The 19,545-nt window shown below is 42.5% G+C and overlaps 3 protein-coding genes across 7 annotated transcripts in view; all 3 read left to right on the top strand.

The window, feature by feature from the left end:
• The first annotated feature begins 694 nt into the window (after positions 1-694).
• On the top strand, positions 695-2,703 carry jund (JunD proto-oncogene, AP-1 transcription factor subunit). The gene has a single exon (XM_088621805.1). It carries the CDS (start codon positions 1,120-1,122, stop codon positions 2,017-2,019), a length of 900 nt encoding a protein of 299 aa, XP_088477931.1. The 5' UTR covers positions 695-1,119; the 3' UTR covers positions 2,020-2,703.
• A 1,504-nt stretch (positions 2,704-4,207) lies between these two features.
• cist1 (colon, intestine and stomach enriched 1) lies at positions 4,208-12,455 on the top strand. Of its 2 annotated transcripts, none has more exons than XM_088621806.1 (4): positions 4,208-4,317; positions 7,728-8,195; positions 9,146-9,306; positions 10,591-12,455. In XM_088621806.1, exons 1-4 carry the CDS (start codon positions 4,224-4,226, stop codon positions 10,636-10,638), a joined length of 771 nt encoding a protein of 256 aa, XP_088477932.1. In that variant the 5' UTR covers positions 4,208-4,223; the 3' UTR covers positions 10,639-12,455. The 2 variants fall into 2 exon arrangements, with proteins under 2 accessions (XP_088477932.1, XP_088477933.1); XM_088621807.1 differs by lacking the exon at positions 4,208-4,317 and adding an exon at positions 5,726-5,890.
• Positions 12,456-13,887: 1,432 nt separating this feature from the next.
• LOC148639025 (3',5'-cyclic-AMP phosphodiesterase 4C-like) overlaps positions 13,888-19,545 on the top strand; it is a 142,630-nt gene continuing 136,972 nt past the window's right edge. Inside the window, exon 1 of one of the 4 annotated variants that reach the window (XM_088622338.1) lies at positions 13,888-14,184. The gene's annotated coding sequence lies outside the window, so the exon portion shown is untranslated. Of the gene's footprint in view, positions 14,189-14,337; positions 14,442-14,528; positions 14,546-19,545 lie in introns of those variants that run through there. The other 3 variants (XM_088622339.1, XM_088622340.1, XM_088622341.1) reach the window with 3 other exon arrangements.

Genomic DNA, 19,545 nt, shown 5'->3' with positions numbered 1-19,545 from the left:
TAGTTTTACGTCTGACATTGGGAAAACAATATAAATACAATCAGGGCCATCCAAGGGATCTGACATTGAAACAAGTGCCTTTGAGCAGCTTGTATTACGAAACATCGAAGAATTCCCATACCGCTAAAAGCGTCCTGGTTTGGGTTGAAAAGGAACCGTCTTTAATTAAATGTAACAAATGGAATCGCAGTTATGGCAGCAGGAAGGATGCTTGCTGTGTTCTGGTGAGCCTGCCTTTTTCTTCACATTTTTCCCCGTGTTTTTTTTCTCTGCTCCAAAAAAAAAAAGAGCTGCGACTTTAGCTTTAGCTGCGACTCGAAATGCGTCAGTCTGGAGGAGAGAAACAAAAAAAAACACTCGGTAGGCACTCCCTTTAATGCGCCTATAAATAAACCTGACGTTGGATATGGCGATATGAATTCCCATTATGAAAACACCACGTGTTCCCTCCCTCCTCCCTCGTCTCCCTGTCTGGCCGTCCTCCCAAACTCCCTCCGTCTTCTCCGACCCTGGGTTGACTAATGACATCAAACCACAATGCACTGCACTGTTTGCAGTTTACCCATTCTCTCCATAGCAATGGGCGAGAGCTCGGCCCTTTATGCAAATGAAACAGGAAGAAAACGTCATTTCTGTCCAATCTCAAGGCTCTGAAATGACATAATGGAATTTAGGAGGATAGAAAAGGTTGCGCCTGCTCCGCACAGACCTCACTCCAGCTCGTGTTGCGCTCAGAAGTGTGTGGTGTCTGCTGGCGCTAACCGTCTTACCCTCTCTCTCTTTCCAGCGTGCGTTTTTGGAGTTTTGTGACTGAAAATGAGACCGTATGCCCTTGTTTACGTCAGCCGTCAAAGGTGATCGACCAGAAGATTAGGAAGGAACAGGAAATCGTTGCGTTGCCGGAACTGTTATTTGCTGCAGCCGGTCCAACAGTTTTAGCAACGACGAGAGACTGAACTTCAAGTTTGCGGTGCGGCAGGAAACCCCTGCCAAAAACAAAACAGTTTGGGCGCAATTCTATAGCGATTTTTTTTTCTTTACACTGACTGTTGACAGAATAAAGTGTTTCCAGTCTTGCTAGGCTGCAAACTCCGTTTTCCCCTGCGTATGTGAAGGGGGATGATGGAAACACCCTTCTATCATGATGATGTGTTGAGATCTACTGGAGGAATCGCGAGCGCCTACTCTTACAACAACATGATGAAGACGGACATGAGCTTGAACCTCAGCGACCCCAACGCCAACTTGAAGCAGCAGCTGAGAGACTCCGATGGCATCCTCAACTCGCCCGACCTCGGGCTTCTGAAGCTGGCGTCACCGGAGCTGGAGCGCCTGATCATCCAGTCCAACGGCATGGTCACCACCACCCCCACCTCCCAGTTCCTGTACCCGAAATCGGTGAGCGAGGAGCAGGAGTTCGCCGAGGGCTTCGTCAAGGCTCTGGAAGACCTGCACAAGCAGAACCAGCTGTCCGGGGCGTGTGTCCAGACGAACAGTCTCGGCACCGGCACCGGCACCGGCACCAACGCCACCCCAGCCACAATGCACACGGACCTTCCGGTCTACACTAACCTGAGCAGTTACGCAAGCGGAGCAATGGGGACCACCGTCAACTACTCCACAGACACTGTACCCTTCCCTCCCCCGCCGGCTCACCTGGGCCAGCAGCCGTCGCACACGCGGTTACAGGCGCTGAAGGACGAGCCGCAGACCGTGCCCGACGTGCAGAGCTTCGGCGACAGTCCGCCGCTGTCGCCCATCGACATGGACACGCAGGAGCGCATCAAGGCGGAGAGGAAGAAGCTGCGCAACCGCATCGCCGCGTCCAAGTGCCGAAAGCGGAAACTGGAGAGGATTTCGCGGCTGGAGGACAAAGTGAAGTCCCTGAAGAATCAAAACACTGAACTTGCCTCCACGGCCAGCCTGCTGAGGGAGCAGGTCGCCCAGCTCAAACAGAAGGTCCTGAACCACGTCAACCGCGGCTGCCAGCTACTGCCACATCAAGTCCAAGCGTATTAGAGGAAGGGACTCGCTCCCTTTGCCTCCCGGTCTGTATAAGCTCTGAACTTTTGACTTTGAAAACTTACCGATTAAACACATCTATATCTCGGAAAAGTACCATGGCTCTGAACTTAAGACCCCCCCCTCTTAAGGACACTATTGAGTGACACACTATCATGCCTAAATGTAACAAGAATACGGTTTACAATGCTTTTTAGCAGAAAATGTATCAATCTAAATCATTCTAAAAATAAGACTTGCCTTCTTGCCAAAGGGGCTCCGTTCCGTAGCTGTCTCTTGTTTTGTCTTTAAAAAAAATAAAGACAGCCTTATTGAACTAGAGGAACTCTAAACCAGCCGTTTTGCATGTCCGTGACAAACTTGGTGAAAGCTGGGAACCAGCGGGGTCTCATCAGGTGCATGTCCTTCACGTGTATAAAAGCCTTAAATGTTTACAAGCACTTGCGAACAGACGACCTGTATGTATATTTTCTACAAAGTTGACTTGTACAGCATCTTTATTTTGATTGTTGTTTTACTTCGCGAATGTGAAGCGGTTATTGGTTCATTATGAGCTTTTTTTTTTTAAAAAAAGAATATTTATGTTGCACTGAAGTTTCTTTCACATTCCACATATATATATTTCTACTTGGATACCGAGTCCAAAAAAGTGTAAACAAATAAAATTTGCTACATAAGTTATGTAATGTGTCTGGAGTAGTGATTTTTCTAGCCCTCTCTGGGCCTGTGTTCATCCATAGACTGAATGCAGTGCAGTTGGAAATGAATGGGTATATTGGAAATTAATTTTTATGGAGCTGTAAAATCCAACTGAATCTGCACTATGACTTGAAGAATGTTCTACTATTGTGCAATGCGATTGTATTACATGGGCTTTCAACATGTACATTAAGGATTGATAGAGCAAAAGGTAAAACAGATAACCCTCATAATCTGAAAGGGTATTGGTTGAAAATACACCCTACACTGATCACACTTAAATTGCAGCCCTTTCCAGGCTTTTGCAAAGATAAGCTACTGACTCTTGAATTCATGAAGTCTGATAAGAATCACAGGCAATCCCAGAACAATCTTAATTTTTGTTTTTGAGTTCCTTACAAAGTTCTCTGACTAGTCTTTCTGGTTGTACCTGTTGCTCAGAGCTCCATGGTCTTGCTCATAAATCTTTCGCACAACATCCTTTACTTTGGAACGTTCCTGTAAAAACATTCTAGTAAGTGGTATGTCAAGGCCTCGTTCAACAAAATCTTTTTTTTATTATTCAATGACACATTGATCTAGTTTAGTGGGATTGGATTCGCTACTTAGCTGCTTGAAAACTGACCCAGAAGGCTGGGGTTTGACTTCTGCAATGAGGAAGGAGAAAAGCTCTTTCTTGATTAGAGATCTTGCCTTGAGCCAATTTTCAGGCATGGTCCCAAAAATCAATGTCATTCATTTATAATTAGAATAAATGTTATGTGCAGTTTTTAGAAAGGAGTTTTTCTATTCATAAAAATATCAGTTTGACCAGGGATGAAGAACAGTATCCTAGTAAAATGTCACAGCAAGTATCTGTTACACTGTATCATTCACAAAGCTTTGAAAGGTTTTTAATGAGGGGGATTAATTCACAGACGTTTCCATTAGAACAATGAAAATTACTTCTTACTAGTTTGAAACTTTGAGGGAGCTTGATTTTTCTGTGGAGATATAGTGCTGTCTAAAACATCACACCTCAGAAATAATGTTTCAATCGCCTTAGTTTTCTTGGTCTCATAGATGCAGATAGATCCTTGCAATTTGGATATTAACAGAAACATTCAAACCTGTATTTTTCCCCAGGTGCTTGAAACGATGCCAGTCCCATGGTAGCACAATTCCTTGTGTTATAACAGTCATTATCGGAATGGGTGGTTTGGTTGTTTTGGTTCTGGGCAGTAAGGGAAAATGTAGCAAAACGTTTTTTTTTAAGTATCATGACATGATTGGTGTGTTAAAGTCCCGACCTTGGATTTAATACACTGCCAAGACCAGATATGCTTGGTGTTCTCCATGAGGAATAGACACTGGCGTTAATGCCTTGAAGCCTGATTTCACCAGATCTCCAAAGACAAGCAAGTTCCAGCAGGTGGCGCTCTTCTCTCTGGACCTCAACATCGTGGTGCAGGAGGTAACGTAATTGCTAATTTAATGCTAAGGCACTTGTCAAAGGAGAAGGGATGTCGTGCCTCAGTTCCTCTCTGGCCTCGTTAAAGTTTTTTAACCTAAGTCAACTGGAAGGGCTCTGCAGTCGTGCCGCTGCGAGTGGGCCAGGTAGGTCTGTTCTGCACGTCAGTGTTGAATGGAGTGTTCCTTCTCCTGTATGTAAAGCGTTACAGAAACCTGGAAGTGATGTGTCGTTATTGCAATGGCAGCGATTAAATGCTTAACCAAGACCTTCAGGAAGAATGCAATTCCGAAGGACACTTCAACAATAACATTCCCCTATTGTCTCTCCCTGTATTGTTCTGCTAAGGGGGTGGGGGGAGGAAGAGAATTTTGATTTACTGAGGTTTGCTTTTATAACTTATAAACACGCAACAGTTTTCTCAGGCAGAGACTGACTCCTAAACCACACAGATGCCCACACGGGAAGTTCTTCTCAGACTGTGACGCTCACATGACAAAAACGTATTCAAAAAGAGGACAATTCTGTTTCCTTTTTAGCTTTTAAATATTTTGTATTTGGACTCACGCTGCATATACAACCAATTTATTTTAATTCTGCATTTATAGTTTTGCCTTCTCTGATTCAAAGAACATTGCGGTTGGGCATTAAATGTAGTGTCGGGGCTCATAATTTGCTAAAGAAAGCAAATAGTCCCTGTTAGATGAGTTATACTGAAATCAAGCAAATATTCACTGTAAACTGACTTGTAATGCCCTCTAGCGATGCAGGTTGATATTGCAGTGTCTACATGTAGTGTATTATATTCCCACACGCTTTGTCATTGCCAGATAAAACCTTCTCAGTGGCACAGAACTGCTAAGCTTCCATAGAACTAACCAGAAACTACCACATCCACAAAGGTTCTCAAAGATACAGTACAAGTCAGATTCGGTAATATTTTCTAGGTTTGTGATATCTGAGCCTTTCTTTTAATTTTTGAATTATGCTGCAATTGTAGTGTTTGCGAGAACTGTATGTTTTGTTGTAATACAGTTTATGTTCTTTTTAAACATCCGTTCCAAGAATCTCCTGTTGAATGTTTCTAACTCTAAGACCATTTCTGCGCGGTTTACGTAACGACTTGCAGAGAGTGAGAGAGACTCTGGCAGTCAGTGCGATCCACTAGTTTAAAAACTAGGATGCGAGAATGCAAATGAAATTGCTCCTGACGCGTGTCCAGGATATAGAAATGTAAAGTGTCCTTTCCCGCTAAGGAGTCGAGCGGTACGTGTGTGAAGAGAGTGAAAGTGATGATTTTCCGGGACTTCAGGTGCACAGGTGATGAGACTCTTTGATCGGGAAATGTGCCGTTCGTGTGAGCTCACGTATAGTCGCCAATAGTCAGTAGTGTGGGATACATTTGCATGAGAAAAGGCCGCGTCCATACTCTAAAAAAAAAACTAATATCGTCACGCAAAGTTAAATAGATCTCCTTACTCAAACAAAGCCCTGCCCGCACCGGTTGTGGTCATTGCCAAGGTATGAAAAGAAGAAAAAAGACACGCCCATTTTTAAATTACATCCTGCGTTCAAGGATGTGAGACCTGTGCCTGCTAGAGGTATTTGCTCAGTGTTATCTCGGAAAGTTTGCACAAACTTTCGCACTGGGCAATATGGCAGAGGCGGCGCGCACGGTGGTGTTTTGGTCAGCGCTTTTCGCGTTGGCGGTTTCCCCAGGTAAGCCCGCAGTGCAGGAGCAGTCTTGAGGATACCGGGTACGAGGTACGAGGTTCGGAGGTGTTGGCGAGCTGAAAAGCGATAAATACGTCCGTGGGCAGGCAGGCGAATTTTTCAGAGAGGTGTTTTAAGCGGTTTCTCAATTGCTTCCTGGTCGTCGGGCTTAATTGTTGTTAAGGTCTACGTTTATAAAAAAAAAAAGACCACGATAGAATATGTTATCTATCTGTACGTCCTATAATGTAATGTAGCTGCATATTGTCGATTTGTTAATCATCTGTTTCTTGTTTGTGGCTGCAACGCATAACGTTGTTGTTTCTGATATAGTTTTAAATATATGTGGGAAACGTGGAAGCTGCTCATCAGCAGTTTTGATGTAGAACTATTGCTGTAACTACAAACAGCATCACTAGTACGAGTGCCAGTGCTTTTACTACTTAATACGAGTACTGTACCGCTAGTATCATTAACCGAACAGACCCGTACTTCACATCCAGGTGCGGGGATGAGTATTAAACGATGCCGAGGCGTTTGTAATTGTTACGTTTTTCAGTTTTTAACTGTTAAAACAAAAGGAAGAGGGACCTTTCCCAAACATCTCCCACTCCCTCGCTTCTCCATCTGCTTATTATATCGTGTGGGTGATTTGTGAGGGTGAACATGTACTTAAGTTTGTTTAGGACAATGGCACACCATTAAGACGCGTGCCAACGCATCGGGTTACATATGCAAATGTGCGCTGTAGAAATCAACGGAGGTTCTTTTTTTAACTGTTTGTTCAGATGTCCCAAATCAGTCTCCTTTCTTTCGTTTTGCTCCGACATGTTCAGAAACCCCTATACCTCGCCGATATCTACAAAAACATAAAGTCTTGAGCGTGGGTTGACCTAGATGCACCAAAAGCCGCACGCTTCAGTTTAACTCCGCAGGACCAGACGTTCTCAGAACAGGTGTAAAATTAGTACGACATCTGTCCGAAAGAAATAAGAATCTATAGACATCAATGCGGCGCAGAGAATGCTGAACGATACATTTTAAGGTAACAAACATGCATTTCACCGGGGAAGGGGTATGAACTGCTCTAAAACCAGATTGTCTCTTTCGCTTAATTTATATTTGAGGAGTTTGAACGCTAGGTGGAGAGCGAGATATCCCAATAGATAAAGATTCAGACAGGTTTCCCCGCGTTTCACGAGCCTGAAAGAAGTGATCTTATCCTGTCAATTAAAGATTGTACGCAATCTCATCATAACATCTTGACAGTTCAGAATTCCAAAGCCAAATGCATCTTTTTTTATCATCAACCACGTTTAGGGGTGGTGTTACACTTCTGTTAATAATAGGCTATGTTGTCATCCTTTGTACGGACTGTTCTGATTAATATCGGGTGTGGTTTATCGCAGGGCGTCTAATATCCGCAGTACAACATGAAAGGGAATCTTTAATCAGTAGCCCCCCCCCCCCCCCCCCCCGACATTTACTGCTGCACGCTGTATTGTTGTGCATTTGATAAATACACTTTGATTGATTTAATTTGTCCGTGTTCGCAGGTTAAAAAAACTTTTTTGACTATCATTATCAGCCACTAGAGGGAGTGCTAATAGTACAAACAACTGACCTTACCATTCAAGGTCCTGGTTACCGAATCCTGGTTTCCCCTCTTTTCTTCGTCTGAAATACAGCTTCATGAGAAGCAGTTATTCATTAAGATGAATTTTGTACATTTAAAAATATCGCCACAGAATTGACTGTACCCAGGTTTTGAAAACGGACAGACCAAAAAGCGTGCAGTAGCTTAAGAAGGAGACATCTGATCTTGCATTCCATCTTGTTGCAGGAGCCAACATAACGACAACAAGCACCTCGACTACGGCCAAGAACACGAACCCTAGCTCAGCCACCTCCTCGGCCTCAGTGAAGACCACGCTGACAACCCGTCCTCATGAGTCCTCCATCACCTCCACTGCTTCAGGGGTGAAAACAACCTTAACCTCCACAGCCACCAGCTCGCCTCATTCCCCCAGTATTTCAAGAGAGTCCACCTCAAGCAGTACAGGAACCCCTGCTTCCAAAGGGACCTCTCTACTGCCATCTACAGCAAAGACCGAGACTAGCAGGACCTCCAGCCTGAATTTGACTACCAGCTCTGAACCCAATACCAGTCACGCCAGGACAATCTCCAGTACCTCGCCCCTGAACAGCACAGGCATAACCAACACGTCCGTCGCGACTACAAAGACCCCTAAAACAATTTTCTCGACTGGGGCTTCCTCTAAAACTGCCAACGAAACCGTCACGCGTACAGGTACGCATGGGGGAAAAAAACTGCTGATCTTGGTGTGCTTTTATTTGTTTCAGTTTTATGTTTGTAGAAATGAAGTTTATTCCCTAGTCAGAAACATCCAAAATGTGTTCTGCTTGTCTGTCCTAAACAGTCTGTACCTATAGGCCCATGTTTGTGTGTGCACACTGCAAGGTGAGATAGCAGCTGACGCCATTGGCTTCCTGTGCCTTTCAAGATTGATTCTGGGCCAAGACACCCTCTCTGCACCCAAACCTAGAGCCCAGATAGTTGAGACAAGGTTCTGATAAAGAGCAACGTATGCACTGTATAAACATCTTTCGCCCCCTAGTGGTGGACATTGGAAGTGTTCTACTGCATACAGTATTCTCCACGTCAGGAGTCTGCAACACCAGTCCTGGAAACTTTTACAAAACAGATCATTGGAACTCCCCAGGACCAGGGATGCAGACCCCTGCTAGTTAAATAGAAATCTATTAAGCACATGGCAACTTGATAGTGATTCAGTTTTGCACCTGTCAGGTTCAGAAAACACTACAGTGTTGTTATTGACAAAGTGCTATTTGACACTTTATAGAACACGTAGCTCATAGATTTAGTTTCACCCTGCTTGCTTAGTGCAGTGACTTGGCTACGGTTTCCTATGTGGTTGTGATGATAAGTTGTGCAAACTGTTATTTTGAATTAGTAACCTTGGTCTAATGTGGAGGATAAATGCATAGAGAACAGTGCCTATCACTTTAGAGGCAACTGCAAGGCATCATGGATCAAATGGAATTGTATTACATTTCCTGAAGAACTGTAAGCCTGTACTGACAGGTTTAAGAGTCTGAAGCAGAATAATGAAGGCCGGTTATGAGGTTTATTTCATGGATCATGCCATTCCTTTAGATTCTCTGCTGTATAACCCTTTCCCTCCCGTGCTGTAAATGTGCATGTGGTTCGATGACTAGGGATTCATCACCAGCCTGTCAAGGACATTGGCAGGAGCCCTGGGCTGGTGGCCGTGCTGTGCATCTTCTTCATAGTGGTCGTCTTGGTGCTGGTGGTTGTCGTGGCGAAGGCTGTGAGCTCCAGGAGCCCCCAGTTCGAGAAGCTGGAGGACCTGCCCATGGTGAGTCAATGAGAGGCTCCAAAGTCCACTTCTTGACATAAGAGGGGAGTTTAAAAAGCTCTGGGCCCCAGTACAAATGGAAACAACATCCTTGAATTACTGGAATCTGTGTTGCATGTATGCAAACAGCTCACTTTTGGTATTACACAGTAAGCTTTGTTCTGTATCTTTTGGTGGTAGACCATAATGAAGGAGTTTTTGTGCAGTCATCTGATTTTGATGCTAGAAAATGTCTTTGTACATTTCCTGTTGTTCAGTGTTCTCCCACACCAGAATTGTGATTAGACTGTATGTTGAGATATTTTACACAATGTTTAAAATGATCTGTCACCCAGTGATCTCCAGTTTGGATCACAGGAGTGTGTATGCATCCTGGCTCTGTATGCATCAGGGTCTTGACCTCGGAGATTACAAGGCAAATGAGATGCATTTAGTTTCTTCTTATGTAAAAGGAAATATCTGGCCAATGCATGTGAAATATAGACCAGGTCTGGCTATGTTTAGGTTTGAGGGATTGGTTAGGGCTCTGAATTCTAAATCGGAGGTTGTGAGTTCAAATTCTGGATGGGAGATTTGCTGATGTATTCTTCAGTAAGGTATTTCTCTCAGACTGTTCCACTAAAAGCCCTGCTTCTTAAATAAAACTGAACTTTTTAAAATAAAATCCAAAGAAATGAAAAAAATATATAAATTCTCCTTTCTTTGCGTCCTTATATTTGTGAAGCAGGGCCTTCAGGTCCTGAGAATTTTCTTCCCTGATGACATGGTAGAATAAAGCAATAAAAGAACTTTGACCTTATCAAAGCTGACTAAGTTATGCTGAGCAATTACTGATTAAAATGCTACTAAATGCCATAACCACTGAGCAAAATGACTCACATTCCATGGAGAGCGCCCTTTTGACTAAGACAAAGTAGCGCCCTCTAATGAGAGAGGCAGCACTTACTCACTTGAATCCCAGAAATCGGCCTGTTTGTCCCTCTCCAAATCTCCTCATCCTCTAATATATCCTAAATCAGGCCAGACACTCATCCTATAAAACATTTTTCATTCTTTTCCTGCACATTCACAGCTTTGTCATGTTCCCATGTGAGTAACACAATCACTGCTGAAAGATTAACTGAAATTACTGAAAGCTTTTCCCAGGCCTTCATTTACTGAATACTTTTTAAGGCTTGTTGGATTGAAACTGAAACCTGTTGGATTGTTTCTGCCTGGGAATTTTGGTGACCTTTGTTCTAAACTGATTGCTTTTGTGTTTGTGTGTGTGTGGTCTTTTTCCAGAACAACATGAATGAGGAATCTCCTTTTGCCCACTGCCCTCCAAAGTAAAGATTAAAGGAGGTGAGAGTGCCACACAGATCCTGAAGAAGACTGAAGACAAAATTTAAATTCATTACAAGAGGATGATCATGCTGATTAGGGAAAACTGGAACCCACTGCTGCCACGTTGAAGAGAGTTTTTGCCCTTAGCTAGCAGATGTGCAGTGCTACTGTCTTGTTTTTTTTACTTCTTTTAATTTGCACTTATTTATGTCCCCACAGCACTTAAGTGTACTGAAGTGTGTTTGGTTAGAACTGGCACTTTGTGAAAACCATGCTTCCTGTTTTGCTGAAGACGTGGAAGTGGTTTACTTTTGTAAAAAAAACATCTGTGAAACCACAGCTCGTTTCGTACCTTTTAAAATGCTTACATTTACTTGACTGCTAAACCAAGGGTTCTGTTTGAGGGTTGGGGGTAGAGCAGTTTTCAAGAATACAGCTTTTTTGTTTGTTTAGTAACTTGGCTGCTGTGGTGTTATAGTGACTTTTTTTTGCATAGGCCACAGAAATATCCAGGAATTTGTCATGCTCAAAGCAGTTCCATTTCAGAACTCCCTGGGCTCTCCAATACAGAACATTAATAAAACCAAATTAATTTGCATCTGATTAATCTATTGAAAAGCTGGCTGTAGCATAATCTAAAATTAAAATGAATAAAAGATGCTTTAAACGACTGTATATTTTAAATGTGGTAGGAACAAATCGAAACATATTACATCATCATAAATTATATTTCCAGCTCTCTCGATGTTGTGCCATCCCTTCAATGCCATGGAAAAGATAATTGCTATATCTCATTTTTCTAGTTTTTATTCACTGCAGTAACCCCACACAGTTGAAGTACTGTTTGTCACCAGCATTTCAAAGACCTGTTTTATGATGTCATATATTGTCAGCAGAATTGAACTGAGGCCTGAAGAAACGCACCTTAAAAACAGTCTTGTCCCCAAACCAAATGTGAACAGAAACTGATATGAAGAGACAATATTCTAAAAGCTAATGACAGAGGCATATTGTATTTCTTTATCGGTCTCATTTTCTCTTGCCTGGATTACCAGGATACCAGGATAAGCAAGTATTGCTGGAAAAACACACAAAGTCATTCAAAAAGTAGATTCTTATATAGGGTAGTGAGGGGGGAGAACAGGCCTATCATCAGAGCTAGTGCCCCATAGTTTGATGTGCAGAAGGAACCTGTTACTACAGTAGTGAGCACAATGACCATCAGTGAAGCAGACACGGAGGAAGCCTATAAGCATAAAAGCTGTACTAATGAACAGATTTGGCTATAAAAGTGAGGAACCAGTGATGTTTTCATTGACATCTGATACCACACTGGCTTCAAGAAAATCACAATATTTTACAAGTTGCTTCTACTACCATTCACACCTCAATAGTACTGTACATGTGTGAATCCTAATGCAGACGTCTATATTCTATGTACTGTAACCGGGAAGCTTCTGTAGACTTTGCACGGCTGCTTAATGCACAAACCAGCACCTTCATTGTTAAATTAAAAAAGAAAAAATGTGGTTATAGAAAATTCAGGATTAGAGGTGGTTGACAGACAGGTGCTTAAAATACTTTGAAGCCAATAAGTGTTGGAGACTCTAGTCCAGATATGCTGTTGCTTCAGAACATCTGTCCTAATCTAGTTTTCTTTCATATGCTTCCGAGACTGAGAGTAGTGTTTATTGAAGTGGCAACGTCACCCCTCCTGTGAAATGCAATAAGAAAGTTCATCCATGATAATCCAGTTAGTATGCATACTGTGTGTGCATGGGGAAAAAGCTTCTTGTTCAGAAAATAAAATGTTTCAAAGCTTAGTTTCTGTCTGCTTGTTGTGGACATCTGGAAGCCCCCAGTCTCTGCATTCTTGAGGTTTTGATTGCTTTGCAATAAGTGTAAACTGTAAACATAGAAGATTTAACACCTCAACAATTGGTCACAACCTTATTCTACTATGATGCTCCTGAGTTAGGATGCTCACGCACAGAAACTGTATTTTGCAAGCTAAACCGTGAAGCCGATGATGGTCATAAAGGGAGCTAATAACTGTATTTTTTCATGTTATTTATGTTTTTACATTTGGTAGTGTGGATAAACTCTAATACATCTGTCTCCATGTAATTGTAAGAGGTTTATTCAATGCTGAAAAGAGAAGAAAGAAAACACAACGTTTTGGCTGTGGAGCTCCACGTCCGAAACATTGTGTTTTCTTTCTTCTCTTTTCAGCATTGAATAAACCTCTTACTCGTTCCTTTGCAGCCTACGCATGCTGACGCAGCTCCCCACCTGAACTGCTCCATGTGATTGTGTCTTGTGAGTGTAATGGTAGAGAGCTGGTACACTCCATACCAGCAGGGCCTTCTTCAGCACTAACCCCAGTCCCAGCACAGAGGACCACAAGCCCAGTGCAAGAGAGCCACAACCCAGCAGGTCCTACAGGGCTCTTTCCCAGACAATCAGGAAACGCTGGACCAAGTCAGTGGACAGGAGTTGGATGCTGGCCGCAGCTGGTGTGACCTGGGGCTGAGACAACGAAGGGTCATAGTTCACCAGCCTCAAATTCCCTCTGGCCCTCTCTGAGTGCCCGACAGTCAGTCTCTCTTTGTTTACATCTACTTATACCAAGAACAGAGTCTTTAAAAACATTCTGACTGGATTTTGCAAAACAGATTTTAGAGATAAAAATGCAGAAAGTTTTCAAAAGAGTCCAAGGCTGGGAGAGATGGTCTCCATAATCCTATATTTACAGTTTATACATGAAATGGAGTACTATTAAACTGGGGGTAAACAACACAGATTAAGTGGAACGGTCAGGGCTCGCTGGTTATCTGTGTTGCATGTGGAGCAGTAAACCAGGGCAAAGATACTGCGCCAATGATGAGCTAATTCAGGTAATTAAGAGATCGAGTGCAATAAAGGGTAAAACCGTACAGAACACTCTTGACCTCCAGTACTGGAGCTGTGCATTCTTGATACACAGTCAGCTCTGCTGGGTGGGAAACATCTGCTGCAATAACTATTACCATATTACGGAACTAATTGAATGAGATTCAGGAGAAACGTCTTTCTTTACATGAGCGAAGTCCCTTCCTGAGTCCGCACAAGCTGGCTCCCACTCCGAGCAACTCCCGGGGGAGTTAAAGGGTGCATTTTCCTTTAAAATCTCTGAAGCATTCCGCTCACTGCAGCACGTTTGCACTGTTTACAACTGTAAAGTTTTGGCGACATGTGACTCCGGTGGGGGCGTCATTCACAGCAGCAAGGAGTCGTCAGCGTGGTTCGGAGGTGTAGTTTTGATTAGGCAGTACTGTACTGGGTACAGTAACAGCCGTAACATGTAAAACAACACAGTCCCGTTTTCACAGCTTGGAGCCAACTAACTTTAATGACTACCATTTTCCGGCGTTTTCTTTTTTTTTAATTCCTTGCTGTGTTTGGAAATATTTAATCGGAGAAAAAGATCTGAACTAACCAGCAGCTAGCTAACCTGACGTCAAATGTGACTTCCTCGGCGCGGAAGGAGGACGAGAACCGAAATTTAACAAAGTAAGTAGCTTTAAAAAAAGAAAAAACTACGGTATAAATGGCATGTAGACGTCGTTTCAGAATGGCAGCTGATGACAGGGGGGTCGAGCAGTAGGTCATATGTTGGCAAGTGTCTGCATTTAGCGGATGACAGGCGAGTAAAGTAGCGAGTTGTTTCAAACCTAGGAGCTTTCAAGACGTCTTTCTGTGGGAGGAGGCGTATTACCCAGAGGCTGTCTTTGAAAGAGAAACGAGAAGTCTTTTCAGGACCTTTGACGGTGAGGTGAATTTTCGTTTAGAAGTACTTTGCCAGACTAGTTTTGATGGATTTTTATTTCTCTCTCGGCTGTCTGAATATCCGTGGGACGCCGTAGTGAACCGGGTGAGCCCCGCTTGCAAACTCACCACGCAGTAACATACCGGTCTCGGTGAACTTTGCGATCGGACGGGGTCAGGAATGCTGCCCTAGCTGCGCTAATCGGTTTACAGCAGTTTCAGGTTGCAACACGGTCGTAACTGCCCGTCACCCCGAGGTGTCCCAACGCCCGTCTAAAAAAGGCCAATGTGGAGAAAAAAAAACCAGTAGCGATTTACTCAGATTCGGCCTGATTCGTTGGTTTTAGGATGATTGTCGTACAAACTAGTTTAAAAGTTATTATAGAAGGACTGACACCGAGGTCCTGCGCAATTTCACGAACAGGGGTAGGTTTCTGAGATAGATGAAGTGATGGGGGTTACATTTAGGGTTCACTTAGAATAAGCAAGCTTTATTCATTTTTAAATACTAGTTTATCTAATTATCGGCGACAGGTTGCAACAAGGATTGGGAAAAGTTCTGGTTCCCACTTAAAAACTTGAATGACCGAATTACCACCAGTGGCTGCATTTTTGCATACCAAGTGGAAAAGACTTGCACATCGTTTTGCTGTTAGGTTTCTCAGCTCTGGGGCTCGGGACCCACATGTCTGCCTTTGTTCGATCTCACTGAATCGAACCCTTAATTGAACTAAACAATCATATTAATCTGAACTCAGAACTATTTTCGATCCTTAAATATGTTGGAGGCTCCTTTCAACCCAGTGCGCTTGATCTTGAGTAACAAGATTTCCGTCTTTTGAGCTGAAAAAAAAAAAACTTTCCAGTCAGGCAACGTATCAGTTCATTTAAGAAGAGAGGATACTACCCCAGGTTTGGGAACATCTATCTGTGGAATTAATGCTGAGACGAGACTGGTTTATTTCAGCAATATGTCAAGTTTAGTTTCTGCAGCTGTTGCTAGGAATTGGTGCTAGGAAAGTTTGATTTTTGGATCGAGGCTGAAACTTTCAGCAGTTGGGAGGAAACAGTATACAGGGTGTGTCATGATCTGGGGTGAACTCACTGTGACCCCAGGTCTGCTTGGAGTATCACCTCACACTCTTGTTTCAAACTGTTCCCTCTTCAGATTCTTTAAAGCTCCCATTGTTTTACAGAGGGAATTATATGCCTTCGTCTCCAGAAAGACCCGATTGACTGGTATACTAACAATGGAATAGTTACACCAGATTGTGTATTTATCGTTCTGGGATACAGAGCGAATACAAATAAATAAACACAGTTTGGTTGCCTTCATGTATCTCACCAATAGCTTCCCCATCTGTTGTAGCACTCTTCAGTGTTGTAGTCTAAACATTTCCATGGGTGCTGTTTTGTGACCAAAAGTGTTTACAAATTTGCAAAAACCACACAGTGCTCAGTTTTGACCACAAACACATAATTATTACAGGGTGACACTGGAAAGAAAGACTTTAAGAAACAAGGAAAAAAAATTGCAAGATGGCATTAATCTAAATAAATAGCATCCTTATTTGGGTGGAATATCTATCGGTCTAGTTAAAACAGTTTGTCTGGGGTGGAGCCGAATACTGGCAGTAATGTGTTTAAAAGAAGAAGATAATTCAGTTGTTGGGACTCGTAGGTAAAGTGGTAATATAGGCTGCAGCATTCTATACATAAGCAACCAAGACGATCTCTCTGATCCCACAAAGAGTGGCGGAGCATTGCAGTCCTTAGGATCTGCTCAAGCCAGATGATGGCAGTCAGTCACTGTGCTTGTCCAACAAACTGGAATTAGTCCATTCCTCTGTGCTACGTTTAGGGCGAGAACAGAAAGGCAGTTTGTCTCTGGTTGTAGCTAAAACAGATCCCTTTAAATGTAAAACCATCAATACTACTGGGTAGTAAATTGATAGAAAATAAATTATTGCCATATTTTCACTTACTTCATGAACTACTGTATATTGTATGCTCTGGGTTATTTCTGCTGCAGTAGTTAGAGTATTAGATAGCAGTTGGCTTCCCCAATTAATAGTTTATGTAGTTGTATCTGTCATTAAACAGTTAATTTGTCATTCCATTTATCAGCTGGCAAAGAGCTGGAGTGTCTTAGTTTAACATTATGTTTTAGTCATAATCGTAGCCCATCTAAGATTCACTGAAATATTCTGTGCGATAAAATTAGACTTTATCAGATCCCCTTAAACCTGGATTCTAGCTTTAATGATATTTTTTCTGTTTTTTTTTTGTTCCTTTTCTCCGGTTTTCTCCTAATGTGGGCTAGCAATTGTGTGGGAGTCTTTCTGCTGTGAAATGTAGAGATTGCTTTGAAGGTTCTGAGAACTCTGTGTAAATAATACTTAAAGAGAGGCCTTTGGAGACCAAAAAAATGAAACCTCAAATAGGCAAATAATTTATTTCCCTAAAAAAGTATGCATTCTCATATAAATAAACAATCCGCCCATGTCTGGGCAAAAAGTCAAATCTATTAATTGGTCAGATTTTTATTATTTTTTCCGTGATGTTTCTAACTTTCTCTTTAAGAGCTTTTGAACTGTGAAAGGTTTTGTAACTCTGTGATCTTGGAGGCATCATAATCCTACAGAACTGCAGCGTTGCTGTTAAGGCAAAGATGTTGAAATAATATCAGATCTCTGCTAGCTAATGGGATAGATCCTGGATGATCACCTGTCGTGTTCTTGAAGGATCCCATCAAATCTGCTCAAATCCTCTTTGGTGACACTTACTGTATGTCCATCCTGCTCTGTTCATATGGTTACCTCCTATACCTTGGGTGATGACTAGAATTTTGAGTGGGATACATTTCCTGGTCCATAATGTAAATCCAATTATGACAAGACTCCAAGAGAGAACCAAACGCTGTAAAGATGCTTCTGTTGAGGTGGACAGTAAAGGTGTTCTGATCATTTTCCTTTTTTTTCCCTGTTGATTTACTTATTCCACTTGCACCAGTTTAACATTTCTCCCAGGCTCTCAGCAGGAAAAGGGTAAAACTGGTTTTCTCTCTGTGGGGTATTTTGCATGTCCTTTGAAGTCCGATCTAAATTCAGACCTTTTTTGTTCTGGACAAAGGAGGTTTCAGATGTTTTTGTCTGCAGAAGCTGTTCGTTTGTCTTAACCCTGCAGAGTTATGTCTTCGTGGTTCATTCCCTGCACAGATTTATGGGAAAAACTAAACAGGGCATTCTAAATGGGGTGCTGTGTCAGAGGATTAAGCATCTCATTCTTTTGAAAAGCTTTTTGTAGGAGAACAAGTTTACACAAGCCTTAATACACAATTTTAATTTGGAAATATTCTGAATTTCCAGTAGATGGAGTGCTGTTCCTCTAAATGTTAACATGTGGACTGCATCTGCCTCAATTCTCAGATTGTTAGTAAAGGCCTTATCACTGCCAATCAGTCTCATGGCATTTTTTGGATATTTTTTTATTGGTGAAACAAGCTTCTGAATTTCAGTAGGATTAAGTATACATTTATTTAGATTTGCTGGTTAGAAGTAACTGTCAATAATGGATTTTCTCCTGTGATATTTTGCGCTTTGAGATTTGAGGATGGAAAGCTAAATTCCACGTTAGTCACAAGTGAAATATCTGTGCTTTGACACATAATGCACATAATGCACTGCTAAACCATGTCAGCCAAGGTGAAAGACTGAGTTGTTTAAGATACTGATTTGACTTTACTGAAGTAAAGAAAAAACCTGTAATACAAGTTAAGCATTAATGACCCATGTAATTTGCTAAAGTAATGCTCTTTTTAATTGTGTTTGTAATAAAGCGTAAATGAATTCCTCCACAAGGTTATCATACAGTAACGTAAGTAAGGCATGCAGAACTTTCCTCGGTCTCTTATGCTATGCTCTTATACTTGCTCCTTATGTTGTGGAATCCAAAGTTTCCTAAGGAAGCCAATGCACACTGTATTATGACTGTGACTATAAATGTGTTAGAGGGGTTAATGTTTAAGAGAGGTTAATTTAGGAAGGCAGGGAGGTTAATATGTAAGGAAAGGTAATGAGGCTTAGAGTGAGGGTAGAAGTTCTCCTGTCATCAAGTGGGTAATGTGTTAAGATAAGATAGAGGTTTCTAGATTCCTTGCGGATTGGGTGGTTTCAAGATCCATTGTTTAATTAGCCTTAGAAGAGATCACTTAAGAAGTGAAACAGCAACAACTTCCTGCACTGCTTTGCATTGCCAGAGAGTTGGAAATAGCTGTAATTACAGACCAAACCCGAAACATGACGCACAGATTTGAACCATCTCTGGCTAAAGGCCTTGGATTGCTTAGCTTTGACCTAGAAAAGACTGGATAATAGCATGCCGCTCGTCTGGGGGAATTTGGCGTGGAGTTGCCAACCACTGCATTTCATTGTGCAGGGCTGTGAGTCTCACTTATCGGCGAGTGAACTTATCCCCTGCAAGCTCTCGCTGACGGAGCGGAAGCTGCTACAGAGCCGGCACAAGATAAGGGTGTGAATGAACAGGGGGAGAGGGAATTTACACCGGTGGCAGCTGTGACTGCCAGATGGATGAAACCCCGCAGGCAACATTACAGGAAAAAGATCAGGTCCTGACTTGCGCTGTGCAGTTTCCTGCAGTAAATAGGAACCTCAGCAGTGGTGTCAGATTGCCATGATGCCCATGAATAACTTAAACATGGACCTTGGGAGTATCAAGTATTGAGAGTATTCGCCTTGAAAGTATCAAGGTCTTGAGAATATCGAGCTGCGGCAGATTTTCCTCATTGTGCCGCTTATACAGAACTCAGTCTTCATTCAGGCTGGTCAAAGCAATTTGTTGCTTTACTGCTGCCTACTCCCAAGAGGAGCAGAAAACTGTTTAAAATCCCCCCCCTTTTTTTTTCCTTCCGAGTTTCTCTTACATGTTTTTTGTGCTCTTGTTGTACTGTTTCGGAGAGTGTTTGGTGTCTGCGGTTCGAGTGCTTTTAGACCAACGCACACAAGTGCATACACACACTGTGCACACCCACCCCAGCGTGGAGTCACCCTGCCGCGACTCCCCCTGTCAGATCTTTTCAGTGTGCCG

Source organism: Lepisosteus platostomus, chromosome 27 (genome assembly GCF_059453375.1).
Source record: "Lepisosteus platostomus isolate fLepPlt1 chromosome 27, fLepPlt1.hap1, whole genome shotgun sequence".
In the NCBI taxonomy this organism is placed as follows: Eukaryota; Metazoa; Chordata; class Actinopteri; order Semionotiformes; family Lepisosteidae; genus Lepisosteus; species Lepisosteus platostomus.
Note: the sequence above shows the minus strand (reverse complement) of the source record. Positions and strands in the feature narration are given on the sequence as shown.

Bases quoted from the DNA above. Each gene is read 5' to 3' on its own strand.
- jund (XM_088621805.1), top strand. From the start codon at position 1,120: ATGATGGAAACACCCTTCTATCATGATGATGTGTTGAGATCTACTGGA.
- cist1 (XM_088621806.1), top strand. From the start codon at position 4,224: ATGTCGTGCCTCAGTTCCTCTCTGGCCTCGTTAAAGTTTTTTAACCTA. The intron at 8,196-9,145 runs GTACGCATGGGG...TTCGATGACTAG, and splicing joins CGAAACCGTCACGCGTACAG to GGATTCATCACCAGCCTGTC. The intron at 9,307-10,590 runs GTGAGTCAATGA...GTCTTTTTCCAG, and splicing joins AGCTGGAGGACCTGCCCATG to AACAACATGAATGAGGAATC.